The sequence below is a fragment of the Solanum lycopersicum genome, chromosome 5 (genome assembly GCF_036512215.1).
Source record: "Solanum lycopersicum chromosome 5, SLM_r2.1".
Taxonomy (NCBI): domain Eukaryota; kingdom Viridiplantae; phylum Streptophyta; class Magnoliopsida; order Solanales; family Solanaceae; genus Solanum; species Solanum lycopersicum.
In genome coordinates this window covers 59,073,345-59,096,261 of record NC_090804.1, presented here as the reverse complement: position 1 = coordinate 59,096,261, position 22,917 = coordinate 59,073,345, and the positions used below count along the sequence as shown (strand labels likewise).

Here is a 22,917-nt window from a genome sequence, read left to right as displayed (position 1 = left end):
CAAAATCCCAAAGAGTTTACAGAATCCACTATCACAAATGTCCGACCAAAATTCCCGAGTCTCAAGTTTCTCACGCAAAATCCATCTCCCACCACAAATCCTAAATACCGCTCTGTCGTCTCAGGAAAGGTGAATCACGCTATGGACAAAGGCAAGAACGTCCAGACGGAGCTCACTAAGAAGGAAGTGCGAAGAAAAATCGAGTGAGTCACTCGAGAAATTCAGAACATTAAAGAGGAAGGACTTAAGGTAGACATGGCCACGGCGATCTACAAAGCTGCGGTCACGACCTTGGATGAAGATCTGGCGTCGCAGATAAAAAGAAAGAAGGAGGTTGAGATGGAAACCAAAAGCCTAAAGAAATGGTTGAACTTGCTTCGTTTGGAGATACACGAAGGAAAGGCGAAAGAGGCGAAGATAGATATCGAGACTGCCGTATTGTTGGCCAGAAGTGCGGCGCTCGACGAGGAATTGGCGACCCGCAGCAACTCAAAGGGCGGAAAATACCTCGCCCGCGATCACGGAGCAGGTAACAGTGGCCCCGACCATGAAATAATTGAGGAGGACGATGAAGAAGAAATCGTCTACAAGCCTCCATTTCCGACGGTGTGAAAGGAAAGGAATGACGCAGCCACAAGACAAGAAATCGCCAAATGTTGTCTTCTAGAAATTTCAATGTTGTTTTTCAATTCCCTTGTAGTCGCAATGAAAGAATGAATGAAAAATTTCATCTTAAAATCCGAACTACGTTGGGCCTGAATTTTCCTTTTGAGATACGTAGGCAGCCTTTCCCAGTCCGGCCCCTATCACTGAAAATTTTCATTCTCCTGCGTGTTTTGGAGATACTAAGATAAGATCAACGGGCATCGCACGACAGCTGCAAGAAGACCATAGCTCAACGTGATTCAGCTTTCCCGGGATAGCGCTGAACAAACAAATTCCCGTTTGTTCAAAATATATTTCCGTCCTTATTCGTGGGTTAAGATATCCTCAAACAAAGCGACTGGTGTGTTTAATATGTCTTCTGTGCGATATTATGCATTTTGTACTCCGGATATGCACTAACAAATTTGCCTTTGAGTTGTTTTTACCTATCAGGTACCTCTTACTGATCTGTGTCGATAAAGCTGGCAGATCACCCCTACTTCACCAGATCAAAAGGTCCCGCAGATTCCTTCCCAGGACCAAACGCAAATACAGACATGGGAGACAACAATGAACAAGTCAGCCTCACAGATTTCCTGGTGGCTCAGCCCACCGTGTCAGAGCAGAATGAGCTTATTGCGCAGCTGATGCAGCAAATAGCTGACATGAGGGTAGAGATGCAACGGAGGCAAGACACTCCTCCGCCCGGGTTTGGCCCCAACTTTCTCGATGCAAGACCTCCTACATACTTCCCCTCGTCCAACTCGGATCCTACTCAGCACCGTCCATCGACACCCGTGCACAACCCGTCCGGGATAGATATGACCACCCAAAACCCCCAATACGCCTCAATGTCCTATAAAACTCCCTCACCACTTCCAAACAATCCTCCACAAATGCCACCACATCCCCAAAATACTAAAACAGCCCCACTACCCCAAAATCAAACCCAAAATCCCACCGCCTTCAATTCCAAAACACCGCATCCCCATTTAAACCAAAATACCAATCCCCAAAATTATCCGCAAAACTATCAAACCGCACAGAACGTCCCAAGACCGTCCATAGCCCCACCCCTCCCCAAAAGAACCACTTTTCAAGTCCCTGTCCCGGCCGAGCATGAGGTGCACGGCTCCGAGTTGGACCATTATGAGGAGCAATAAAGAGAGTGGAGGGTGAGGGAAGAAGCGAAGGTAGACATAAAGGAGGAGATCAAGAGGGCAATCAGAGAATTGCAATGCACTCCAGACGTCACCGGGTTAAGCTACGCAGAACTATGCATCCACCCAGACTTGAACCTACCTGAAGGGTTCAAGATCCCGAAGTTTGATACCTTCGGAGGGGTGGGCAACCCCATTGCACACCTAAGAGCGTACTGTGACCAACTCGTGGGAGTTGACAAACATAAAGCGTTGCTGATGAGGTTGTTAGGTCGAAGCCTGTGCAGTGAGGCCCTGGACTGGTTCACGTCGCACGAGACTCAACAATGGCCCAGTTGGAGCGCACTGGCTAAGGATTTCATCGACAGATTCACATACAACGTCGAGATAGACCCTGATCGGTACTCCTTGGAGAAGATGAAGCAGAAAACCACAGAAAGCTATCGAGAGTTCGCGTACAGATGGAGGAAGGAGGCAGCGAGAGTGAGGCCTCCGATGACAGAAAAGGAGATTGTAGAGGTGTTCATACGGGTGCAGGAGCCTGAGTATTATGACAGAGTCATCTTATTAATCGGCGCTAAGTTCGCCGAGATAGTCAAAGTAGGTGAGACTATCGAAAATGGCCTGAAGTCGGGAAAGATAGCCCGAGTGTCTGCATCACCTGGGTCTTCCGGACTGGTACGGAAGAAAAGAGAGGAGGTTAACGCTATCTCACACGGGGGAAGAAAGGCCCCCAGAAACTTACCACGTCCCCAAGGCCGCTCCAACCCTCTATCAAAGCCTCATCAAGCCTACCGTCAACAATCAAATCATTCCGGCCACTACGATGCTGCCCCCACTTATCCAGATCCCCATATTTTGTCGTATCATAATCCACCCCAAATTCCCGAAAACTTTCCCTCCGTATATCCAAACTACCCCCAAGCCTATCAAGTCCCTCCCCATTACCAGAATGTCGCTCCCAGCTGCGCTAATGTACAGCCAAGCTATCGAGCACCGTCCCCCGCATATCAAATACAAACCCCAGCATATCAAAGCCCCCATCCAAATTACCAAGCCCCAATGCCAAACTATCAAACAAATCCCTACCCCAGAACCCAAGCTCCACGACTAAACGCCCGCGATTACCAACAAGTCCCTCCCCCTCAACAAAGCGGGTATGATCCCTCTCGCCCCAGGTTTGAGAAGAAGCCCTCCAGAAGCTTCACCGCGTTGTCTGAAAGCAGAACTAAATTGTTTGAAAGATTATCCGCGGCCGGATACATCCACCCTGTGGGGCCAAAGCCCGTGGATGTCAATTTCAGATTCTACAGACCAGAGCAGAGATGTGCTTATCATTCCAACAGTGTTGGACATGATACAGAAGACTGTATCAATCTCAAGCACAAGATCCAGGACTTGATTGACCAGGAAGTGGTCTCCCTTCAGCCTGCGGCACCAAATGTCAACACGAACCCGTTGCCAAATCATGGGAGTGGGAACATCAACATGATAGAAACTGACGAAGATGAGCGTGAAGCCAAGAGAATTACTCCTGTTGTTCAGGAAGACTTGGAAAAGGTTGTCGCTTCTTTGATCGTCATGGAAAAGGGAGAGTTTGTCATTCTGACACCTGCAAAGGTTGTTGCCTTGGTGCCCGCAAAGACTCTCGCCAAGCCCAAGTTTGTTATAGAAACGGCCGTGGCTCAAGGCATGACCAGATCTGGCAGATGTTACACTCTTGACGAGCTTGCTCTCGGAGGACAAAAGAAAGATCATGCCAAGAGACCGATCAGCGAAGCAGAAGCTGAAGTGTTCTGGAGGAGAATGCAGCCCAAAGACTACTCCATTGTCAAGCACTTAGAAAAGACTCCAGCCCAGATTTCTGTGTGGGCCTGCTGATGAGCTCCTGGTCCCACAGACAGGCTTTGATGAAAGCCCTGGATGACACATATGTGCCCTCGGGTACGAGCAGCGACAATGTAGCTGCTATGATTCACCGAGTCATTTGGGGACACCGCATCAACTTCTGCGATGATGAGTTGCCGGCCGAAGGGAGGTCCCATAATAAAGCCCTACACATCACCGTGATATGTCGCGGAAAGGTCATCAACCGTGTCCTGTTAGACGATGGATCTGGTTTGAACATATGCCCCCTGTCCACATTGAAGCAGCTGAGGTTTGACCTCGGAAAGTTGAAGCAAAACTAGGTCAATGTGAGAGAATTCGACGGTGTGCAGAGAGACACGTTGGGAGCTGTGAACCTGACCATCCAAATGGGCCCCGTGGAGTTCGAGGCAAAGTTCCAGGTGTTGGATATCGACACCAACTATAACCTCCTTTTGGGAAGGCCGTTCATTCACATGACTGGAGTCGTCCCCTCCACTCTCCACCAAATGATGAAACTGGTGTGGAAAAATGAAGAACTGGTTATTCAGGGTGAAAAGGGCCACTCAGGCAAGCAGATGCCGGTCTTGGACGAGACGCCGCAAAGCTCAGATTTTTACACGGTGGAGTTGGTAAATGCCATCGATGAGGGCTTGGTCCCACAGACTCCCATGCTGGCCGTGTAAAGAATGATCGCCACGGTGATGCTGCAGAGCGGATTCGAACCAGGTTTTGGATTAGGAAGGAATGCACAAGGGATCATCGAGCCAGTTCCGGTCCTTGCTATAGGATCAAAGTATGGTTTGGGGTGCATCCCCACAGATTATGATATGAAGATGAAGAGGAAAAAGGATCAAGGGTTGACTAAGCCGATCCCGCCTCTATCAATCCTTTCCAGTCCGGGAGCATGTCGAGCCTAAAGACAACGGTTAAGGAATCTGTGGCCTTTTCAGGGAGATTAACACTGTTATCGAGGAGGAGGTCGAGCCAGCTAGCATTCGTGATGCGGAACCAGGGGAGATGCTGCAGAATTGGACTTCTACGCCAATCCTGATGTCCCGGACTCTTGGGTAGAAAGGAATTATTTCATGCATAGTAAAATCGGTGGTCGTCCGGAAGAGGCTCGAGACCCATCATTTCTGCATTGTTCTTGATTTTGAATTTTGTTGTGATGTTTGAAAAGCGACATGGCCCTGTTCCATGACCCAAGTTCGCTTTTTGTTTTATTTAAATGATAGCCTCCTTATTTTGACTTTGTTTATTTAATTGTTTTTGATATTTTACTTTCCTAATTTTGTCTGTTTATGATTTCAGTAACGTAAGTTACAAACCTGCCAATGTCATGTCATGTCATGAGCTAAACGAGCAAAATGAGGCAAATGACGATGAGGTTGACGACTATGAAGAAAGTGGGGAACCAGACTATGTTGCAGAAGAATTTTGACAGTTCGAGAATCAACATAGACCGAATCTGGAGGAGACGGAAACGGTGAATTTGGGAGATTCAGAATGTGTCAAAGAGGTTAAGATCAGCACCCACCTGAATGAGACTCAGAAGGAGAGCCTAGTTCATCTGCTTGCCGAATACAAGGATGTGTTCGTTTGGGAAGTTGTTGACATGCAAGGGTTGAGTACCGATGTCGTATCTCATAAGCTGCCTATCAACCCAGCGTTCGAGCCGGTGAAACAAAAGACTCGGAAATTCAAGCCTGAATTGAGTTTGAAGATTAAGAAGGAAATCACCAAGCAGATAGAGTCTCTACTGGTAGAAGAAATGCAATATCCCACCTGGTTGGAAAATGTCGTTCCGGCCGCCAAGAAAGATGGAAAAATTAGGATTTGTGTTGATTACAGAGATCTCAACAAGGCTAGTCCAAAGGATAATTTTCTGTTGACAAATATCCATATTCTGATTGACAATTGTGCCAAACATGAGATGCAGTCATTTGTGGATTGTTACGCGGGTTATCACCAAATTTTGATGGATGAAGAAGACGCAGAAAAAATGGCCTTCATCACACCTTGGGGGGTATATCACTACAGGGTAATGCCGTTCGGCCTTAAAAATGCCGGCTCCACTTACATGAGAGCCATGACGACTATTTTCCACGACATGATTCACAAGGAAATTGAAGTGTACATGGACGACATCATAATCAAGTCCCACGAGAGTTCGGATTATCTGATACACCTGAGAAAATTCTTTGAACGTTTGCATCGGTACAACTTGAAACTAAATCCCGCCAAATGTGCTTTTGGAGTCCCAGCTGGGAAGTTGTTGGGGTTTATAGTCAGCAGAAGAGGTATTGAGCTTGACCCCTCGAAGATCAAAGCAATTCAAGAGTTGCCTCCGCCGAAGACAAGAAAAGAGGTGATGAGTTTCTTGGGCAGGTTAAATTATATCAGCCGGTTTATAGCACAATCGACGGTGGTATGTGAGCCCATTTTCAAGTTGCTGAAGAAAGACGCTCCGACTAAGTGGACCGAAGAGTGCCAAACTGCTTTTGACGCTATTAAGAGCTATTTTTCTAACCCACCGGTATTGGTTCTGCCACGAGAAGGGAGTTCTTTGTTACTGTATTTGTCTGTTTTAGATGGTGCCTTTGGATGTGTACTTCGTCAACATGACGAGACAGGGAAGAAGGAAAGGGCTATCTACTACATAAGCAAGAAGTTTACTCTGTACGAGTCTCGCTACACTTTGCTGGAGAGAACATGTTGTGCTCTGACGTGGCTTGCCCAGAATCTGAGGCACTATTTGTCATCGTATACTACATATCTTATCTCCAGAATGGATCCGTTGAAGTACATTTTCCAGAAAGCGGTGTCGACCAGAAAGTTAGCTAAATGGCAAATGCTGTTGAGTGAGTTTGATATCGCGTATGTGACTCAGAAGGCAATAAAAGCACAAGCTTTGGCTGATCATCTTGCGGAAAATCCCGTTGACGAAGAATATGAGCCCCTCAAGACATATTTTCATGATGAAGAAGTGTCATTCGTGGGTGAAGATATTTCTGAATTGTATCCAGGTTGGAGATTATTCTTTGACGGAGCGGCGAATCACCAGGGTAAAGGTGTTGGAGCAGTCTTGGTATCAGAATCTGGTCAGCACTATCCTATGGCAGCCAAACTGCGATTCAACTTCACAAACAACATGGCTGAGTACGAAGCTTGCATTCTCGGCTTGAAAATGGCCGTTGACATAAATGTTTACGAGTTACTGGTTATTGGAGATTCAGACCTTTTGATTCATCAGGTTCAAGGAGAATGGGCTGTGAAGAACCCGAAAATTGTACCTTACGTGCAGTACGTACAAAATCTGTGCAAAAGGTTCTGCAAGATCGAATTCAGACATACTCCCAGAATACAGAATGAATTAGCTGATGCTCTTGCCACCATCGCTTCAATGATCAAACATCCGGATACTGATTACATCGACCCGCTGGATATATACTTGAAGGAACATCCAGTCCATTGTTCACATGTTGAATCAGAACTAGATGGTTTGCCTTGGTATTTTGACATAAAGAGGTACTTGGAGTCTGGGACATATCCAGAAGACGCTACATCTAATCAAAATAAGTCGATATGTCGTATGGCTCTCAATTTCTTTCTGAATGGAGAAGTCCTGTATAGGAGGACTCCAGATTTCGGTCTTTTAAGATGTGTCGATGCTGCTGAAGCTGTGAGACTTATTGAACAGATACATGCTGGAGTTTGCGGTACACACATGAATGGGCTTACTTTAGCAAGAAAAGTTCTTCAAGCTGGTTATTTCTGGATGACTATGGAGAATGACTGTTGCAAATTCGTGCAAAAATGCCACAAATGTCAAGTGCACGGCGATCTGATATGGGTGCCACCTCACGAACTTAATGCTATGGGTTCACCTTGGCCATTCGTAACTTGGGGAATGGATGTCATCGGTCCTATAGAGTCGGCCGCTTCTAATGGACACAGATTCATTTTGGTTGCCATTGATTATTTCACCAAATGGGTGGAAGCAGCCTCTTACAAGTCGGTAACCAAGAAAGTGGTAGCCAATTTTGTCCGCAATAATCTGATATGCAGATTTGGAGTTCCAGAATTCATCATTACTGATAACGGTGCAAATCTCAAAAGTCATCTGATGAAAGAGATATGTGAACAATTTAAGATTATTCACCGGAGGTCCACTGCTTATCGCCCTTAAATGAACGAAGCTGTAGAGGCCGCCAACAAGAATATCAAGAAGATTTTGAGGAAGATGATTGACAAACAGCAAGGTTGGCATGAAATATTGCCATATGCTCTACTAGGTTATCGAACAACGGTCAGAACATCGACTGGGGCTACTCCATACCTGCTAGTATATGGAACAGAAGCAGTCGTACCTGTTGAAGTCGAGATACCGTCATTGAGGATCATCCAAGAAGCTGAGTTAAGCAACGCGGAGTGGGTTAGCAAACGGATTGATCAACTAGCTTTGATTGATAAGAAGAGAATGGTCGCCGTCTTCCATGGCCAGTTGTATAGACAAAGAATGACTCACGCTTTTCACAAAAGAGTAAGAGCCAGAAATTTTGAAGTTGGTCAGTTGGTTCTCAAGCGCATTTTTCCTCATCAAGACGAGTACAAAGGAAAGTTTGCGCCAAACTGGCAAGGTCCCTACATGGTTTGTAAGGTACTATCTGGAGGTGCTTTGGTCCTGTCCGAGATGGATGGCACTGTATGGCCCAAGCCTATCAACTCAGATGTTGTCAAGAGATACTATGCTTGAAGTTTCGTTTTGCATTTTCTCCTTCATTTACTTGTAATCGTTCTGTTTGCTTGTATTTGTTCAATTTGAATTATTATCCCTCTTGTAACGAACTACGTCTGACCTGAATTCTTGAGAACGAGATACGTAGGCGGCCTATGTCGGCTTCGGTCACCCCATTTACCCTCTTTAATCATTTCTTTGTACCTGAACTACGTTCGACCTGAATTCTCAAGAATGAGATAAGTAGGCGGCCTTTGTCGGTCTCGGTCGTTTTCTTTGTAAATTTTATCCTTGTTAACCTTTAAGGGAAACTACGTTTGACCTGATTCCTGCCTCAACGGGATACGTAGGCGCCACAAGGGCTCGGTCATATATCTCGTAAGATTTCTATTCCCCTTTACAGTAGAACAGGGAAAGAATTTTTGAGAGGGACTCAAAAATTCTCCAGAAGAAGTCTCCTCTTCAGCAAGTCAGACAAAAGACATTTCGAATTTGCGACTGGGACAGAATTTTTGAGAAGTTCTCAAAAATTCCGCGATTTGTTTGGTTACAATGGAAAGATGAGCAAGATACTAAACGGGGACAGAAATTTTGAGGATGGCCTCAAAATTTCGTCATGGGTCTTCCCTACAAGTCCGGAATGCCTCTGAAATTCATTCGACAAGCGTCGGACTCAAAGGAACTCGCTAAGCCTGACAAGACATGACTTGGCAGTGACTTTTTCAAGATACTATTTCTTAAAAATTTCTTGTTTCTCTTAAAAATTTCCCTTTTATATTTCATCTGTTTTGGCATAAGATATTTTCTTATCTATCAAGAGTCGGGAAATCGGAAAATCAACCGGAGATATCAAGACAAGGAGCAAACAACCGAAGGGATCGACACAGATCAGTATGTTTAAAACTGACAATTTTTCTGTGGATGCAGGTTTATAGCTTCGCTTCGAAATCGGCCGAATTCTTCGGATGGATGAATACGGAGAAGGAGAAAACTATCCCCAAAACCAGTGATTTTATTGAAAGCAGGAATATCATTTGTGTCAGGGTGCTTATGAATGTGTTTGTTTATTTCAAACCATTCTCAACAATGGGAAATTTACAAAGTATCCAGCCAGATTCAAAGGTGAATCAAACAGGAATCTCAGCGAAGATTTCACGATTTCTATAGAAGACGTTATTTGCATTGCGTTATCAAAGCAAGATGATTATTGTCGATCAAGACCATGCATTACCTCAGAAGAGACAGTTATGCAATTATTATTTTATCATTATCGATCAAGTCGATATATTATTTGGAGATCGTCTTACCGTTACTATTCACGGGGGCGATATAAATATTCATGCATCGCGGAATTTATACACTGAAGAATCATGCATCGCGAAATCATGCATAGCGGAATCATGCATCGCGGAAATCATGCATCGCGGAATCATGCATCGCGGAAATCATGCATCGCGAGTCATTAATTATGCACGACGAGAAGATTTCATGCCTCGTCAAAATTTATGCATCGCGAGAAGACTTCATGCCTCGCTGGAATTTATACATCGCGAGAAAAATTTATGCCTCGCTGGAATTCATGCATAGCGGAAATCATGCATCGTGTAAATCATGCATCACGAGTCATTAATTATGCACGACGAGAAGATTTCATGCCTCATCAAAATTTATGCATCGCGAGAAGACTTCATACCTCGCTGAAATTTATACATCGCAAGAAGAATTTATCCCTCGCTGGAATTTATGCATCGCGAGAAGGATCCATGCCTCGTTGAAAATCATGCATCGTGGAAAAGTCATGCATTGCGAAAATCATGCATCGCGAGTCAACAATTATGCACGACGAGAAGAATCTATGTCTCATCAAATTTGCACATCGCGAGAAGATTTTATGCCTCGCTGAAATTTAGACACGACGAAAAGATTTCATGCCTCGTCAAAATTTATACATTGCGAAAAGAATTTATACCTCACTGGAATTTGTGCATCGCGAGAAGGATCCATGCCTCGTTGAAAATCATGCATCGTGGAAAAGTCATGCATTGTGAAAATCATGCATCGCGAGTCAACAATTATGCACGACGAGAAGAATTCATGTCTCGTCAAATTTGCACATCGCGAGAAGATTTTATTCCTCGCTGAAAGTCATGCATCGCGAGAAGATTCATATCTCGCTGGAATTTACGCATCGCGGGAAGATGCCCCGCAAGAGGACATACATGGATAAAGAAAGAGCAATATTTATCTATAGGCCTCAACCACATTCTTTATTTTGGTAAAAGAAAACGTCAAGAAGAGCATCGAAGATAACGACAGAAGAGACATCAATATCGCATCAACATTTATTTATTTATTTTAGCATCAAATGAAGAGTACACTGAAGATTTATTTACAAAGCACAAGGCATAAGCTTTATTTGCTGGACGTCAGACTAATCGAGTCGACGTCGAATATTGAGGAGAATAATGAGGTTTCGACATGTCTTTGTCGAGAGCATCCGAAAAGGATGAATTCTCCAAAAACCATAGGTGCGGACGAAATCAAAAAGGATGCAGCACAACGTGTAACTTTTTCTTAGCAGCGAACTGGGACACAGTCCAAAGAGGAATGTCAGACTCTTAGGACGCGAGCAGAGGAGCGACTTCCACCACGATCGAACCACCCTCTCGAGGCATGTAGGTTTTTCCTTAGTTCTGTCAGTTTCAGTCTCGCATCCGGAAGTTTCGATTTATCGGAAGCAAGTTTCCAATCTGAGTGACGATACGCCAAGAGCCTTGGAAATTATGTCCGTGTAAGTTCTTACCTATGGATGTGAAGAGATCCACATTCATGGCTAAGAGGTTACAAGCCTCCTTTTCATACTCGTTTAACTTGTCGCTCGTCCAAAACTGAAGGTTATCTAGCATAATAGATTTACTTTTCCCACCGATCAAGTCGAACTACACACAGCCTGATTCTGAAGGTTTAAGGATATGTAGGCAGATTCTATGTTGAAACTCGGCTGTATTCCAACATTTGCTCTCGAATTCTATTCTCGATCATTTCGATACCTTCATAATTCAGTGTCGAGGTGGATTTTGATTCTTCCAATCATGCGGTAAACCAAGCTTGTCAAACTACAAGTGGCCTGAATTCTCATATAGCCTGAGATATGTAGGAGACCCATTTACAAGGGTTCGACCATAATTCCTAAACCCTTCGTCGAATCCTTCATTTTAAGATGAATGATGTTGATCAAAATTGGTTTGGTCAATTTCATTTTCCTCGAATTGCTTGTATCAACCCAAGTAAAATGAGGGACAGTTGTTGACACCCAATTTTTGCCCCGCGTTGGTATAAATTAATTATCGAGCTTCCTAAATTTTCCAAATATTTTTTAATTAATTAGTTTTACAAATTTTACGAATATAATAATATAATAAATGAATGTCATGTTACTTCGAATGCCTTTCGTCTTGATTTTTAAATATATATGTATGTGTATATATATATATATATTACATAATTATGTATATAGTTTGTATATCTTATGATTATTCAAAAACCATCAAAATATGTGTTTAAATGTTTTATTAAAGTAGTTTAATTTTAATTATAATTATACTTTTGAATCACTTTTTACGATTTTAATAATTATTTTATTAAATAAAAGGGGCTCGTTAATTGATTAATGCAAAATTCATCATTTTTAAGTGGATATCTTCTAGATTAAACCAAACCACTGCTTTAACTTGTTAAATTCCCAGCCCATTCCTTTAAAAAATTTTCCTAGCCCACTCTCCTACCTCCCAGGCCCATCTCGACTTACCCACACCCAGCCCAATTCAATTCTCTTCAGACGGCCCCACCCCTTTTCCCTTTAATTCCCAGCAGCCCGCAATATTCCCCGGATTCGGCCCAACACCCAGGCCCAAATCTCCCTTAAATTTTAACCCAAATCCCCCTTGTACCAGGCCCAACGCCCTTCTTCCAGCCCAAACATCCATCCCACCTTTACCCTTACCCGACCCAGCGTTCGACCCGACCCAGATCCCCTCTTCCCCCCCCCCCCCCCCCCTTCTTCTTCCCTTCTTCCTCGTCAGAATGCCCAGGGGAAGACGCCAGACCCCAAAAATGGAAACCCCTCCCATGCGAAAAACCCCCTCGCGTCTCCCCGCGTCTCCCTCACGTCCTCTCCCACATTTCCCCACGTTCTCTCTCCTCGTCTCTCTAGCGCGTGGAGGAGTGATGCAGTGCAACGGAAACCTGCAGTTCTGCTCCTCCGTACGCAGCCTCCCAGTGAGTACAAGGCGACAAGCGTTTCATCCTTGTAGCGCGAGATGGCTCCACGTATCTTGTCCAGGACGTCGAGATAATCTCGTCCCTCCACCTCTCTTCCTGCTCGAATCGTCCTTTCAGATAAGGGAGGGAATTCGAATTTTGAACTTGAAATGGGCCTCAAATCGTCCCTCCAGCCTCTCTCCCTCAAAAAACCCTAGTTTCTTCTATAAATACACCCTCCAAAAACGTTGAAGGGGTTGAAAAATTTTTGTTTGGAAATTTGGGGTGAGAACTTTATCAGCAAGGACTAAAAAAATTCTGAATAGTATTCTGTTTGTCTTTCTTGTTTCATTTCCGAGGGCGTAAGGAAGAGAGGAACCACATACATTTACGTGTGAGATTTCGAAGAAGAGACTTCCGAAGGATCGAAGGTCTCAACTCTAGTCTCGTCGTTCACTGTTTCGTCCTAGTGCGTCGTTCTAGCTTTGGTTTACGCTTGTTTCCGAAGTCGTGAAGTTGTCGCTTAGCCTGCTCGCCGGTTCCAGTCGCTGCTCGCCAACAAGTAACCCCTCCACTCTATACTATCTTCTCGTTTTCTTTCATCTCGTAATGGTCTCTTCTGTTGCTCATTGCTTTGTTGGGTTTGCTCTGGTTCATTTTGTGTCGTGGTTGTTGAAGAAGTTTTGATTAACTTTTTTGAACTTGTTGCTTCATCTCACATGGAAGTTTGGCGTTTGTTTCTTGATTTGAATATATTTATTCAGTTGCTTTAGTGGGTAGTTCGCTGTCTCACATCAAATGACTGGTAAATGGGGGATTAGTGGTTAAATCTGTTAGTCCGTTTTTCTTGATATGTTCCTCTTGCGTTGAAGATTTTGTATTATAGAGAATAGTACATTGCGCTCTTTAAATGTCGAAGTTTAGAGTTTCGGTGACATGAATGACAGAAAGGGATAATCCCCCTTAAGCTAAGTCTGCAGTTGACTGTTATTCACTTTTGAAGGAGCCTTTCAATGGCGCTTATCATGGTGAAGCTATGCTAGCATTTTTTCCTTCATCTTTCTTTTCTTTCATGTCACAAGTTCGTGCCACTGAGTTTCTTGACACGCTATGCACGCCGAGGACCCATTTGGAGTAGCCTCTCTGTCTTATATGGAAGAGGTAGGCTGAGGCTCCATTGCTGGATGGTTTGACAGTGGTGAGGTGCTATTACATGGCGTGTACGTTGGAGTTATCAGTTGTTAAGCGTCGTTGTTTATTTGTTTAAATTCGATAGGAGTTTTATTATTTTGCTCTTTGCTTGGCTCGTTACTGCTATGTTGAGATGTTTGTTTAGTCTGAATGAGGATTAGCTGTTAAGTTTTGATTTAGTTCGTTTTCTGGACATGCCTCACTTGCGTGGGAGGTGGTATTATGGTGGATAGTACGATATGTTTCCTTAATGTCAAAGTTTAATATGTCCGGTGGTTTGAGGGATAGAAAGGGGTATTTTCCCTCTAGGCAGAGTCTGTCGTTGTTGTTGCTCACGGTTAAGGGTGTCTCTCAATGGCACTTATCGTCGTGAGATCATGTTGGCCGGTTGCGTTCCTTTTCTCTTATATTACAAGTCGTCTCATTGAATCTTCTTGATATTCTCCACGTACGCCGAGGATTTTGGTCTAGGATGGCCTGAGGAAAAGGCTTCGATCGACCACCTCTTTCTGTTTGTGTATATTTATGAAATTTAAGTAGATCATAATCTGTTTCTCGAATGGCCTCCCTATTTGATAAACTCGAGCGTATTGTAGTAAGTTAATTTGTTCTGACTGTTTCTTTAATCTTGCTGATCATATGCCCTTCCCAGCCTAAATGTCAAGTTCTTTTGGTTGTCTTATTATTTTATATTTTCGTTGCTGCCCGCAAAAACAAAAAATATGTATATAAAGGTATCATGTTACTGTATGTATTGTTTATGTTGGAAATTTTGACTATTGGACTTAGCGCATAAAAGTTCCGTGTTGTTTTCTTAACTCTTTTGTCTTTAATCGCATGTGAAATTCCTTTCGAGTTCCTTTTGGGACTCCCCTCCGTCCTTGCATTTCGGAAGAGCCATAAAGGGTCGGAAGTTCTTTCCACCGAGTCAACTCATCAAAAGCTAAGGATCGCGAAGTTTGAAGAATTGAAAGAAGAGGATTAGAAGATTTTTGTATTTGTATTTATTTGTAATGGGCATAAGCCCTGTGGTTTTTTTTTTCCTGTAATTATGTTTGTATGTTTAGATTAGGACAGGTACAAAATGGGTTAAAAACCCAAAAGCAGGTGGGTCTGAGTTTCGGCCAAGGCGAACAGCATCCGAAACTTGGGCCCGAATCTCTCTCTCCCTCTCTCTCTCTCTCTCTCTCTTTCTCTATTTCGTTTTACTACTTGTTTATATTTTTGCTTTAAATGCCTCTTACTCTAGGGTTAGAATAACTCCAAACCCCCTTCGAAACGCCTATCTATTTTATCAAAATTTAAGAGGTTTAACTAAAACGGAATCTCAAAACGGTAAATAATTTCAACTTGTAATGTTGTCTAAATTTCTAATAAGTTCAAAATTCAAATTCTACAACTTAAATAGATGAAAAATCTTAAGAATAACGAAAAATAAAACAGTCAAATAAGTTAATCGCCGGAAAACCGTAAGTTAGCGGAGTGTCTTAGGTGCCTTACACCTTCCTAAGACACTAATAGGAATCCTGAACCCCCTTTGAAATGTTTTTCAATCGATTTTTCTGTTAAGTCTTTTGAAAACAAAAGTTTTCTTAATTTTCTCAAAATTAAGTGGCGACTCCTAAAACTCTAAAAAATAAAACAAACTCTTTTCAAAATAATTATTTTTCGATAAAACATTCATAACTTTTGGTATGATCTATATGATCCTAGTCGTTGTGTAGAGTTGGTTGCAACGACTCGAAGTTTCCTGTTGTGGATTTGGGATCAACGTTGTGGCCTCCCTGTTCCTTGGGTCCGATTTTTGTTGTGATTTCCTCCTCCTGTATTTGTTTGATCATGTCGAGTTTCTGCTCGCATCTCGTTGAATTAAAGGGCCCTATTCCTCTTTTAATGTTAATGTCATGCCTTTTTTTTAGAGACCGTGAAGATTTTAAAACATATTGTTATGAAGTGTGATTGTTTCTTCTTGTATATCTTTGTTTGGAAGTCTAAATTTGGTTATATCTCTATTATTTCCATGAAAACCTTTGAATGTTACACTTCTACTTTGCAGATTAAGTTTATTTTATTTAGAGCATTTCCCTATAAAAAATAAATAAATAATAGATAAAAAATTAAATGCATCTTTGCTCTTCTCATGTTTTTTCCACACTTTCTTAGTTTTCAAATGGCATTGCTGTTTTAAGAGAGCACTAGTTTAGCTTGATTTTTCCTTAATACTATGCTATTCATTCGATGTTGCCTCTAATAACTCGACTCTTTAAAAAAAAGTTAGAATCAACAGTGGGTTTGTTTAAATATATGACTCCTAATTTATTTTGCTCCAATTTTAAGTCCTACCTGCCCCTTTCTTTGTCATATTTGTGTGGACTTCTCCTTCTTGTAAATCCCTTTTATATACTTTCATTTTGGGTTTGATACTAACTGTTATATCTGCTCATAAGCGTTTTTTCAAGAGTTCAGAAGGTATTAGGGTTGTTCCCTTCCAAATTACTCTAGCTATTGACTGCAAATTAGTTAGCAATTTAAGTTTGTTGTGTTTATGTTCTGTACTTGTAGCATATACAGAAAGGGAGTCCAAATGCGTGATTTGTATTTAAGTGTCCTGATCTCTACTTAAAATGTGTCTTTGAAATGATATTTCATAGATTTATCTTTAACGGATTGATTAATCATATTTGAATTGTCGAGGTTGTATGTTTGAATGGTATTACTAGTTTTGTAGTTCATCATTTCTATCCGACCTTTTCATATTCCCAACTCTAATTGAAACTTGAGAGTGTTGCTGGTGTATTCATGGTCTATGGCCTAAGCTTATTGTTTCCCTGATCCAAGTTTCAAAAGAAAATTAAGTTTTTATGTTGTTTGGTATGACGTCTTGCAATTTGAAATGTTGCTCGTTTAAACATTTTATCTGTCTTATTTATCGTATTATAAAAACTGTTGCATTTTATAACATTAATTCCATCAAATGTCAAATAGAATGAATTAGGAAAAAGGTGGTTGTGTGGATTATCACGGCTTCCTTAAAAAAATAGACAAGTCTAATATTTGGAAGTAATAAAGGAATAGTTGGCTTGCGGTCACCCAATGTCGTGTATTAGCTTCACCCCGTTGTTTGTCCGATTCGGGTAACCGTCACTTCTAAACCAATTATAGTCAACCTAATATATATCAAAACCAAATACATATATAATCATTAGCCTAAAATGATTCAACACCCAAGGTATGTTGGGCCCATTAGAGAGACCTCCTTGAGTCCAAAAGGGCACATGACCTGAGCGGATGATCATATTTATTTATTTAATTTTGAAGGATGTATGCGTCATTTGAAAAGCCATTGTCCTCGGGGTTGGTAGTATATTATAGCTTATTCTAGTAAAAAAAAGATCTCACAAGTTACTAGTCCATCCTAAGACGTGGGCAAACCCGAAGATGAGAAGAAATGAAGAAGGAAAAACCTTCCATGGAAGCATAGTTTAGACTCGTACCCCTGCGTGAGATTGATTATTTTGTATCCCATTTTCCATAATTATGTATCCCCATTTAGTTTTTTTTCAATAGAATTTTTATAAATTTGAGTTTTGGGGGCAATGGAAATGTTTCAAATGACGTATACATCCCTCAAATCGCTAGGCCTACCCTTCGCACAAAAAGGTAACATATCTGTTTAGAACGCACAATAACATTTTATGTGTTGTAATGTTTGAGTGATTATGTTTCTTCATGTGGAGATGTTCTATCATACTCATTCTCAAAAAATATTTTCTAGAACTCCTTAAGCATAAATATCAAGTCACTGTCGAAAGTACGTCCAAATACTCTTCGAATCTTTAATTTCCCAATAAAATTCAAACTTTATCTTTCAAAATTACTCTCTCATATCAGAAAGGATTCACCATTTCAAGTAAAATTAGGAAAAAAAGATTCAAGTGGGTCGAATTACGTAGGAGCTGAATTCTCTTTTGTGAGATACATAGGCAGCGTTTCAAGGTTCGGTACCATCTTTTTGAGAAATTATATCTTTCCCAACTCTTACAAAGAAACTAGAGTTATATCTCAATTAAAAAAACTAGAAGTACGACAATGTAATATTCAATCGATTTTGTCCCGACTCAAGTTGACATTTCTGATTCACACAGCTAAAAATTAGATATACAAATTCCTGTCTATCTAATCTTTTTCCTATATATGTGGGAAAGTTTATGTTCAAATTAATCAACTCTTATGTGTTTACAATAATGTGTGTGATATCTTGTATTTAGTTATTATCGGCACAGACTAACACATGTGCCTTTGAGTTGTTTTTCTTCGTCAGGTACTCCAAAACTGATCTGTGTTGAGAGAATGACTAAACATCCGTATTTCACATTGTCTAAAGACCCCAAAGATTCCTTCTCCGCTAATGTTTGTCAAAAGGCAAAGAGAAAATGATTGATAATACCGATTGAATGAAATTACTGAGAATGAGCCTACCATTGCTGAACCGAACAAGTTGATTGCACAATTGTTCCAATAAATTGCAGAAATAAGGCGGAGATGGATAAGTCCCGAGATTTGACGAATTTGGATATGATTGCTACACTCCTACTCTAGAAAACGAGAGGCCTCCACTCCATTTTCCTACTTCAGATCCAACGTCCGAACATTTCCCAAACAATTCAACTACCTATACAATTCCAAAACTTTCCATCATTGACTTAACCATCCCTAACCCACATCATACCCGCTCCTCACACAAAAGTTACCTACTTATCAAAATCCAGATACCAAGATTCTTCAAAATTTTCCTGTCAGTCATCAAATTACTACTCAAATTGCTCAAAAACCACCTACAACTCAACCCATACCTCTAAGAACCATATTTCATCTTTCAGTATCACCTGAATCGTACCCTTCTCTGTCCACACATTTAGAACCCAAATATTATGAGAAGAAAGATAATGAGTGGAAGGTCATGAAAGGAAAGATTGTGCATAGCATCAGAGAGGAAGTCATGAATGTAATGAAGTACTTCAAATACACCCTGGACATTGAGGGGTTGAACTACGAAGATTTGTGTCGCCATCCACATTTGGAACTTCCGAAAGGTTTTAAAGCACCAAATTTTGACACTTTTAGTGGAGTCGAATATCCTTTAACTCATTTGAGGTCTATTGTTATCAACTTATTAGAGTTGGGGCAAATGAGGCTTTGCTGATGCGACTCTTTAACCGATATCTGAAAGGAGAAGCTTTGGAATGGTTTATTTCAAAAGAAATCAAGCAGTGGCCAAGTTGGCACGCTTTGGCTAAAGATTTTATTGAAAAGCTTGGTTACAATGTAGAGTTCACACCTGATCAATACTCAATGGAGAGAATCAAACAAAATTCTAGTAAAAGTTATCGAGAGTATGCCTACCACTGGAGAAGAGAGGTTGTAAGGTTTAGGCCTCCCATGACCGAGAAAGAAATTATTGAAGTCTTCATGCGCATTCAAGAGCTCGAGTACTAGAATAGAATGTTACCCATACTAGGAGGAAAGTTCAGTGAGATAGTCAAAATTGGTGAAGCTATTGAAGATGGTCTTAGGACCGGAAAAATCATTCGAATGACTCTCCGAGATGAATCTCTAAGACCATTTAGGAGGAAAAAGGAAGATGTTTCTTCTGTATCATTTGAACCGAGCCATAAATCAAAAAGACATGTTGGTCTTAATGTTCGAAAGTCTTTACCATCCAAAACCTACCCTTTAGCTCCACAAAAACCTTACTCCATCCGACCAGGTTACCAATCTCCACCATCAAATTATCCAAATTACCAAGCTTCATTGCCAAATCACCAAATACTCTATAAAATCACCAAGCTCCACTATCAAATTATCCAAGTTTCCAAGCTGCATTTCCAAATTATCCAAATGTTCAATCAAGCTTCCAAGCTGCATTTCCAAATTATCCAAATGTTCAATCAAGTTTCCAAGCTGCATTGCCAAATTACCCAAACATCCACCGTAGCTATCGAACTAAATAATACTCAAATTTCCAAACACCAACACCTACTCGCCGTAATCCTCCAAGTTACCGTTAAGAACCTCAATCTGCACAAAATCTTTCTTTTCAAAAAATTTTGAAGAAACATTCTTGAGTCTTTACTCCTTGGTCGAAAGTAAAACTCGACTTTTTGAGAGGTTGAAAGTAGTTGGTATAATATAAAAAATTAACCCAAAAAATGTCAACGTCAATTTCAGACTTTACATGCCCAATCTTCATTGTGAAGCCATCTAGGAGGTGCAATACATACCACTGAGGATTACATCAATTTGAAGCATAAAATTCAGGACTTGATTGATCAAAGAATTATCACTCTTCAAACTGGCACTTCCAATGCCAATGGTAATTCACTATCGTATCGTGGAGAGTTCACTGTTAACATGACTGGCAAAAGTCTCAAGCACCTCCTTGTCAAAACTCCCCAAGTTATCGTCAAATGCCTCCGCCTCAACAAGGTCATTATGATCCTCCTCGGCCGAGATTCGAGAATAAACCTGCTCGAATTTTCACGCCGCTCATTTAAAGTTGGAAAATGTTGTTTGAGCAATTGAGTGTGGCGGGTATTATTCACCCAGTTTGTCCCAAGCCTGTTGATACCAACTCCTAATTTTACCGAGCCGATCGAATATGTGCATACAATTCCAACAGTGTTGGGTATTATAGTGAAGATTGTATTAATTTAAAACACAAGATCCAGTTTTTTATTGACTAGAATGTGGTCAAGACTGTTGTATCTAACATCAACAGTAATCATATAACAAGCTATGGAGGCACCACTATCAATATGATAAGAAAGAGGATGAGTTGTGCATGGTAAAGGCGATAGTCCCAACTAGTCCCAACAACCTTGAGAAAATTGCAGGTTCTCCGAGCATACAATTTTATGAGTATGACACCCCGTAAAGCTTTTTCTTTTGTGACAAGAAAGGTCCAAAACAAGAAGGGGATCAGACATGTTCCACCAAAGTCTTTGCCTTATTTATATCGATCCTTTGTGGTAGAGAACTGTGCCAATGACGACGGTCTTGGAGAAGGAATTCGGGATCTTTTTTAAAAAGGTGTTGTTGCGCCCAAGAAGATGATCGAGACACCATGCATACGAGATGCCTAGCAGATGGAACAACTTCTTAATTGAAATTCCACTCCGCTCTTTATTTCTCGCTCAACTCGATAGACAAAGATGAATCTTATGTTATTTTCAAAATCGGTGGTAGTTCGAAAAAGGCTCAAAACTTAACTTTTATGTTGTTTTACTTATTTATGTTTTAAGTTACCTCGTAATATTTTGAAAAAAAGGCAAAAGGGCTCATGGTCATGGCCAAAGTTCGTATTTTCATACTTTCAATGAAAACATCTCCTGTTGCAAAAATTTAATTTACTTGTTTTAGTTCTGCTATCTAATTGTCTTTTTCTTTGTTTCAGTAAAACAAAAATAAATATAATTTTTAATACCTGTCAATATCACGTCGTTTCACAAGCTGAATGAACATGATGAGATGGTTGAAGATGAGCTATAAGAGTATGACGATGAGGTCATGGTATTCGAACAGTTTGTCAAAATTTTGAAAAAGTTTGAGACTCAGTGTAAGACAAATCGGGATGAGATAAAAACTATAAATCTACAAAAGGATGACTATGTCAAATAAGTAAGGATCAGTGTCCATCTGGGAGAAGATCAAAAAAGAGAACTCAACAGTTTGCTTAGAAAATACATCGATGCATTTGTTCGAGCATGTCATGATGGAACATAGACATTCATCTAGAGTTTTCAATCAACTCAGATAATTCAAGAACTATTCTATTTGAAGATTCAGTTTAGATGATTCAAGAGCTATTCTATTAGAAGATTCAGTGTTGCTTTTATTTCTTTCCCTGTAATCGCATAATTTGTTTGTAATCATCTTAATTTTATAGTTAGAAAGTACTTTTTTGTAATGAACTATGTCTGACCTGAATTCTCAAGAATGAGATATGTAGGCGTCCTATGTTGGATTCTGTCACCCCATTAAATATTTTCAGAACTTTCTCTTCGTACTTGAACTACGCTCAACCTGAATTCTCAAAAATGAGATACATAGGCGGCCTATGTTGGCCTCAGTCGGTTTCTTTGTAAATTTCTTATTGTTGCTAATCCTCAAGAGGGGAACTACGTTTGATCTGATTCCTGCCTCAATGGGATATGTAGGCGTCACAACGGCTCGCTCATACCCTCGGTAAGAGTTCTTTTTTTCCTTTACAATAGAAACTGGAATAGAATTTTTGAGAGGGACTTCTAAAGGAGAAGATCTCCCCAATAAGTCAAGACTAAAGTTATGTTGAGAATCGTAACTGGGATGAATTTTGTGAGAGGATCTAAAAAAATTTCATGATTTTTCTCATCAGCAGTTCAAGTTACACCAAGATAGTTAACTGGACAAAAAAATTTTAGGATGACCTCAAACATTTTCATCTTGGTTGCGTAAGAGATTTAAACTAGTTGTGAATAACTTCGACATAATCAGGAGTTCAGAAGTAACTTCAAGTTATCACCGAACGTTGTTAATAATGATCAGAAGTAAACTTTAACAATCTTTGGCATTTGAAGATTCCTATCATCAAAACTTTAATTAACACTCTTCAGAAACTCATCGACAAGTTGTCTGATAGATCTCGACATATCAACCCCAAATGTGTTCATCAAGTTTGATGTGACAATATACTTGACAGTGACCTTTTCAGCTACAACTTTTTTGAAACCCTTTTTCATAAAAATTTTACCTATTTATTTCAAATAATTTGCATAAATATTTTGTCTTGTCCACCGAGAATCAAGAGATGGGAGCGATCAACTGAAGGTATAAAGTCAAGGAGCAAGCGTTTGAAGAAGTCAACACAGATCAGTTTATTTTCAAAACTAACAATGGTTCTGTGGATGCAGGTTTATGAGATAGCCTCAAGTTCCCATATTTCTCCATTCAACAAATATATAGAAGTCAAAAGGCCGAGGAGCTCCTCAAAATTGATAAGTTTTATGTGATGCAGGA

General features: G+C 40.8%; 3 protein-coding genes across 3 annotated transcripts; all 3 read left to right on the top strand.

The window, feature by feature from the left end:
• The first annotated feature begins 255 nt into the window (after window positions 1-255).
• Window positions 256-3,994, top strand: LOC138348928 (uncharacterized). Its single transcript, XM_069298530.1, has 4 exons — window positions 256-606; window positions 1,128-1,354; window positions 1,811-3,598; window positions 3,706-3,994. The coding sequence occupies exons 1-4, from the start codon at window positions 256-258 to the stop codon at window positions 3,992-3,994; spliced, it is 2,655 nt and encodes an 884-aa protein (XP_069154631.1).
• A 66-nt stretch (window positions 3,995-4,060) lies between these two features.
• On the top strand, window positions 4,061-7,863 carry LOC138348927 (uncharacterized). The gene is made up of 6 exons (XM_069298529.1): window positions 4,061-4,303; window positions 4,385-4,530; window positions 4,625-4,741; window positions 4,986-5,061; window positions 5,119-7,597; window positions 7,679-7,863. The coding sequence occupies exons 1-6, from the start codon at window positions 4,061-4,063 to the stop codon at window positions 7,861-7,863; spliced, it is 3,246 nt and encodes a 1,081-aa protein (XP_069154630.1).
• Window positions 7,864-9,579, top strand: LOC138348926 (uncharacterized). The gene is made up of 2 exons (XM_069298528.1): window positions 7,864-8,379; window positions 9,340-9,579. Exons 1-2 carry the CDS (start codon window positions 7,864-7,866, stop codon window positions 9,577-9,579), a joined length of 756 nt encoding a protein of 251 aa, XP_069154629.1.
• Window positions 9,580-22,917: the final 13,338 nt, after the last annotated feature.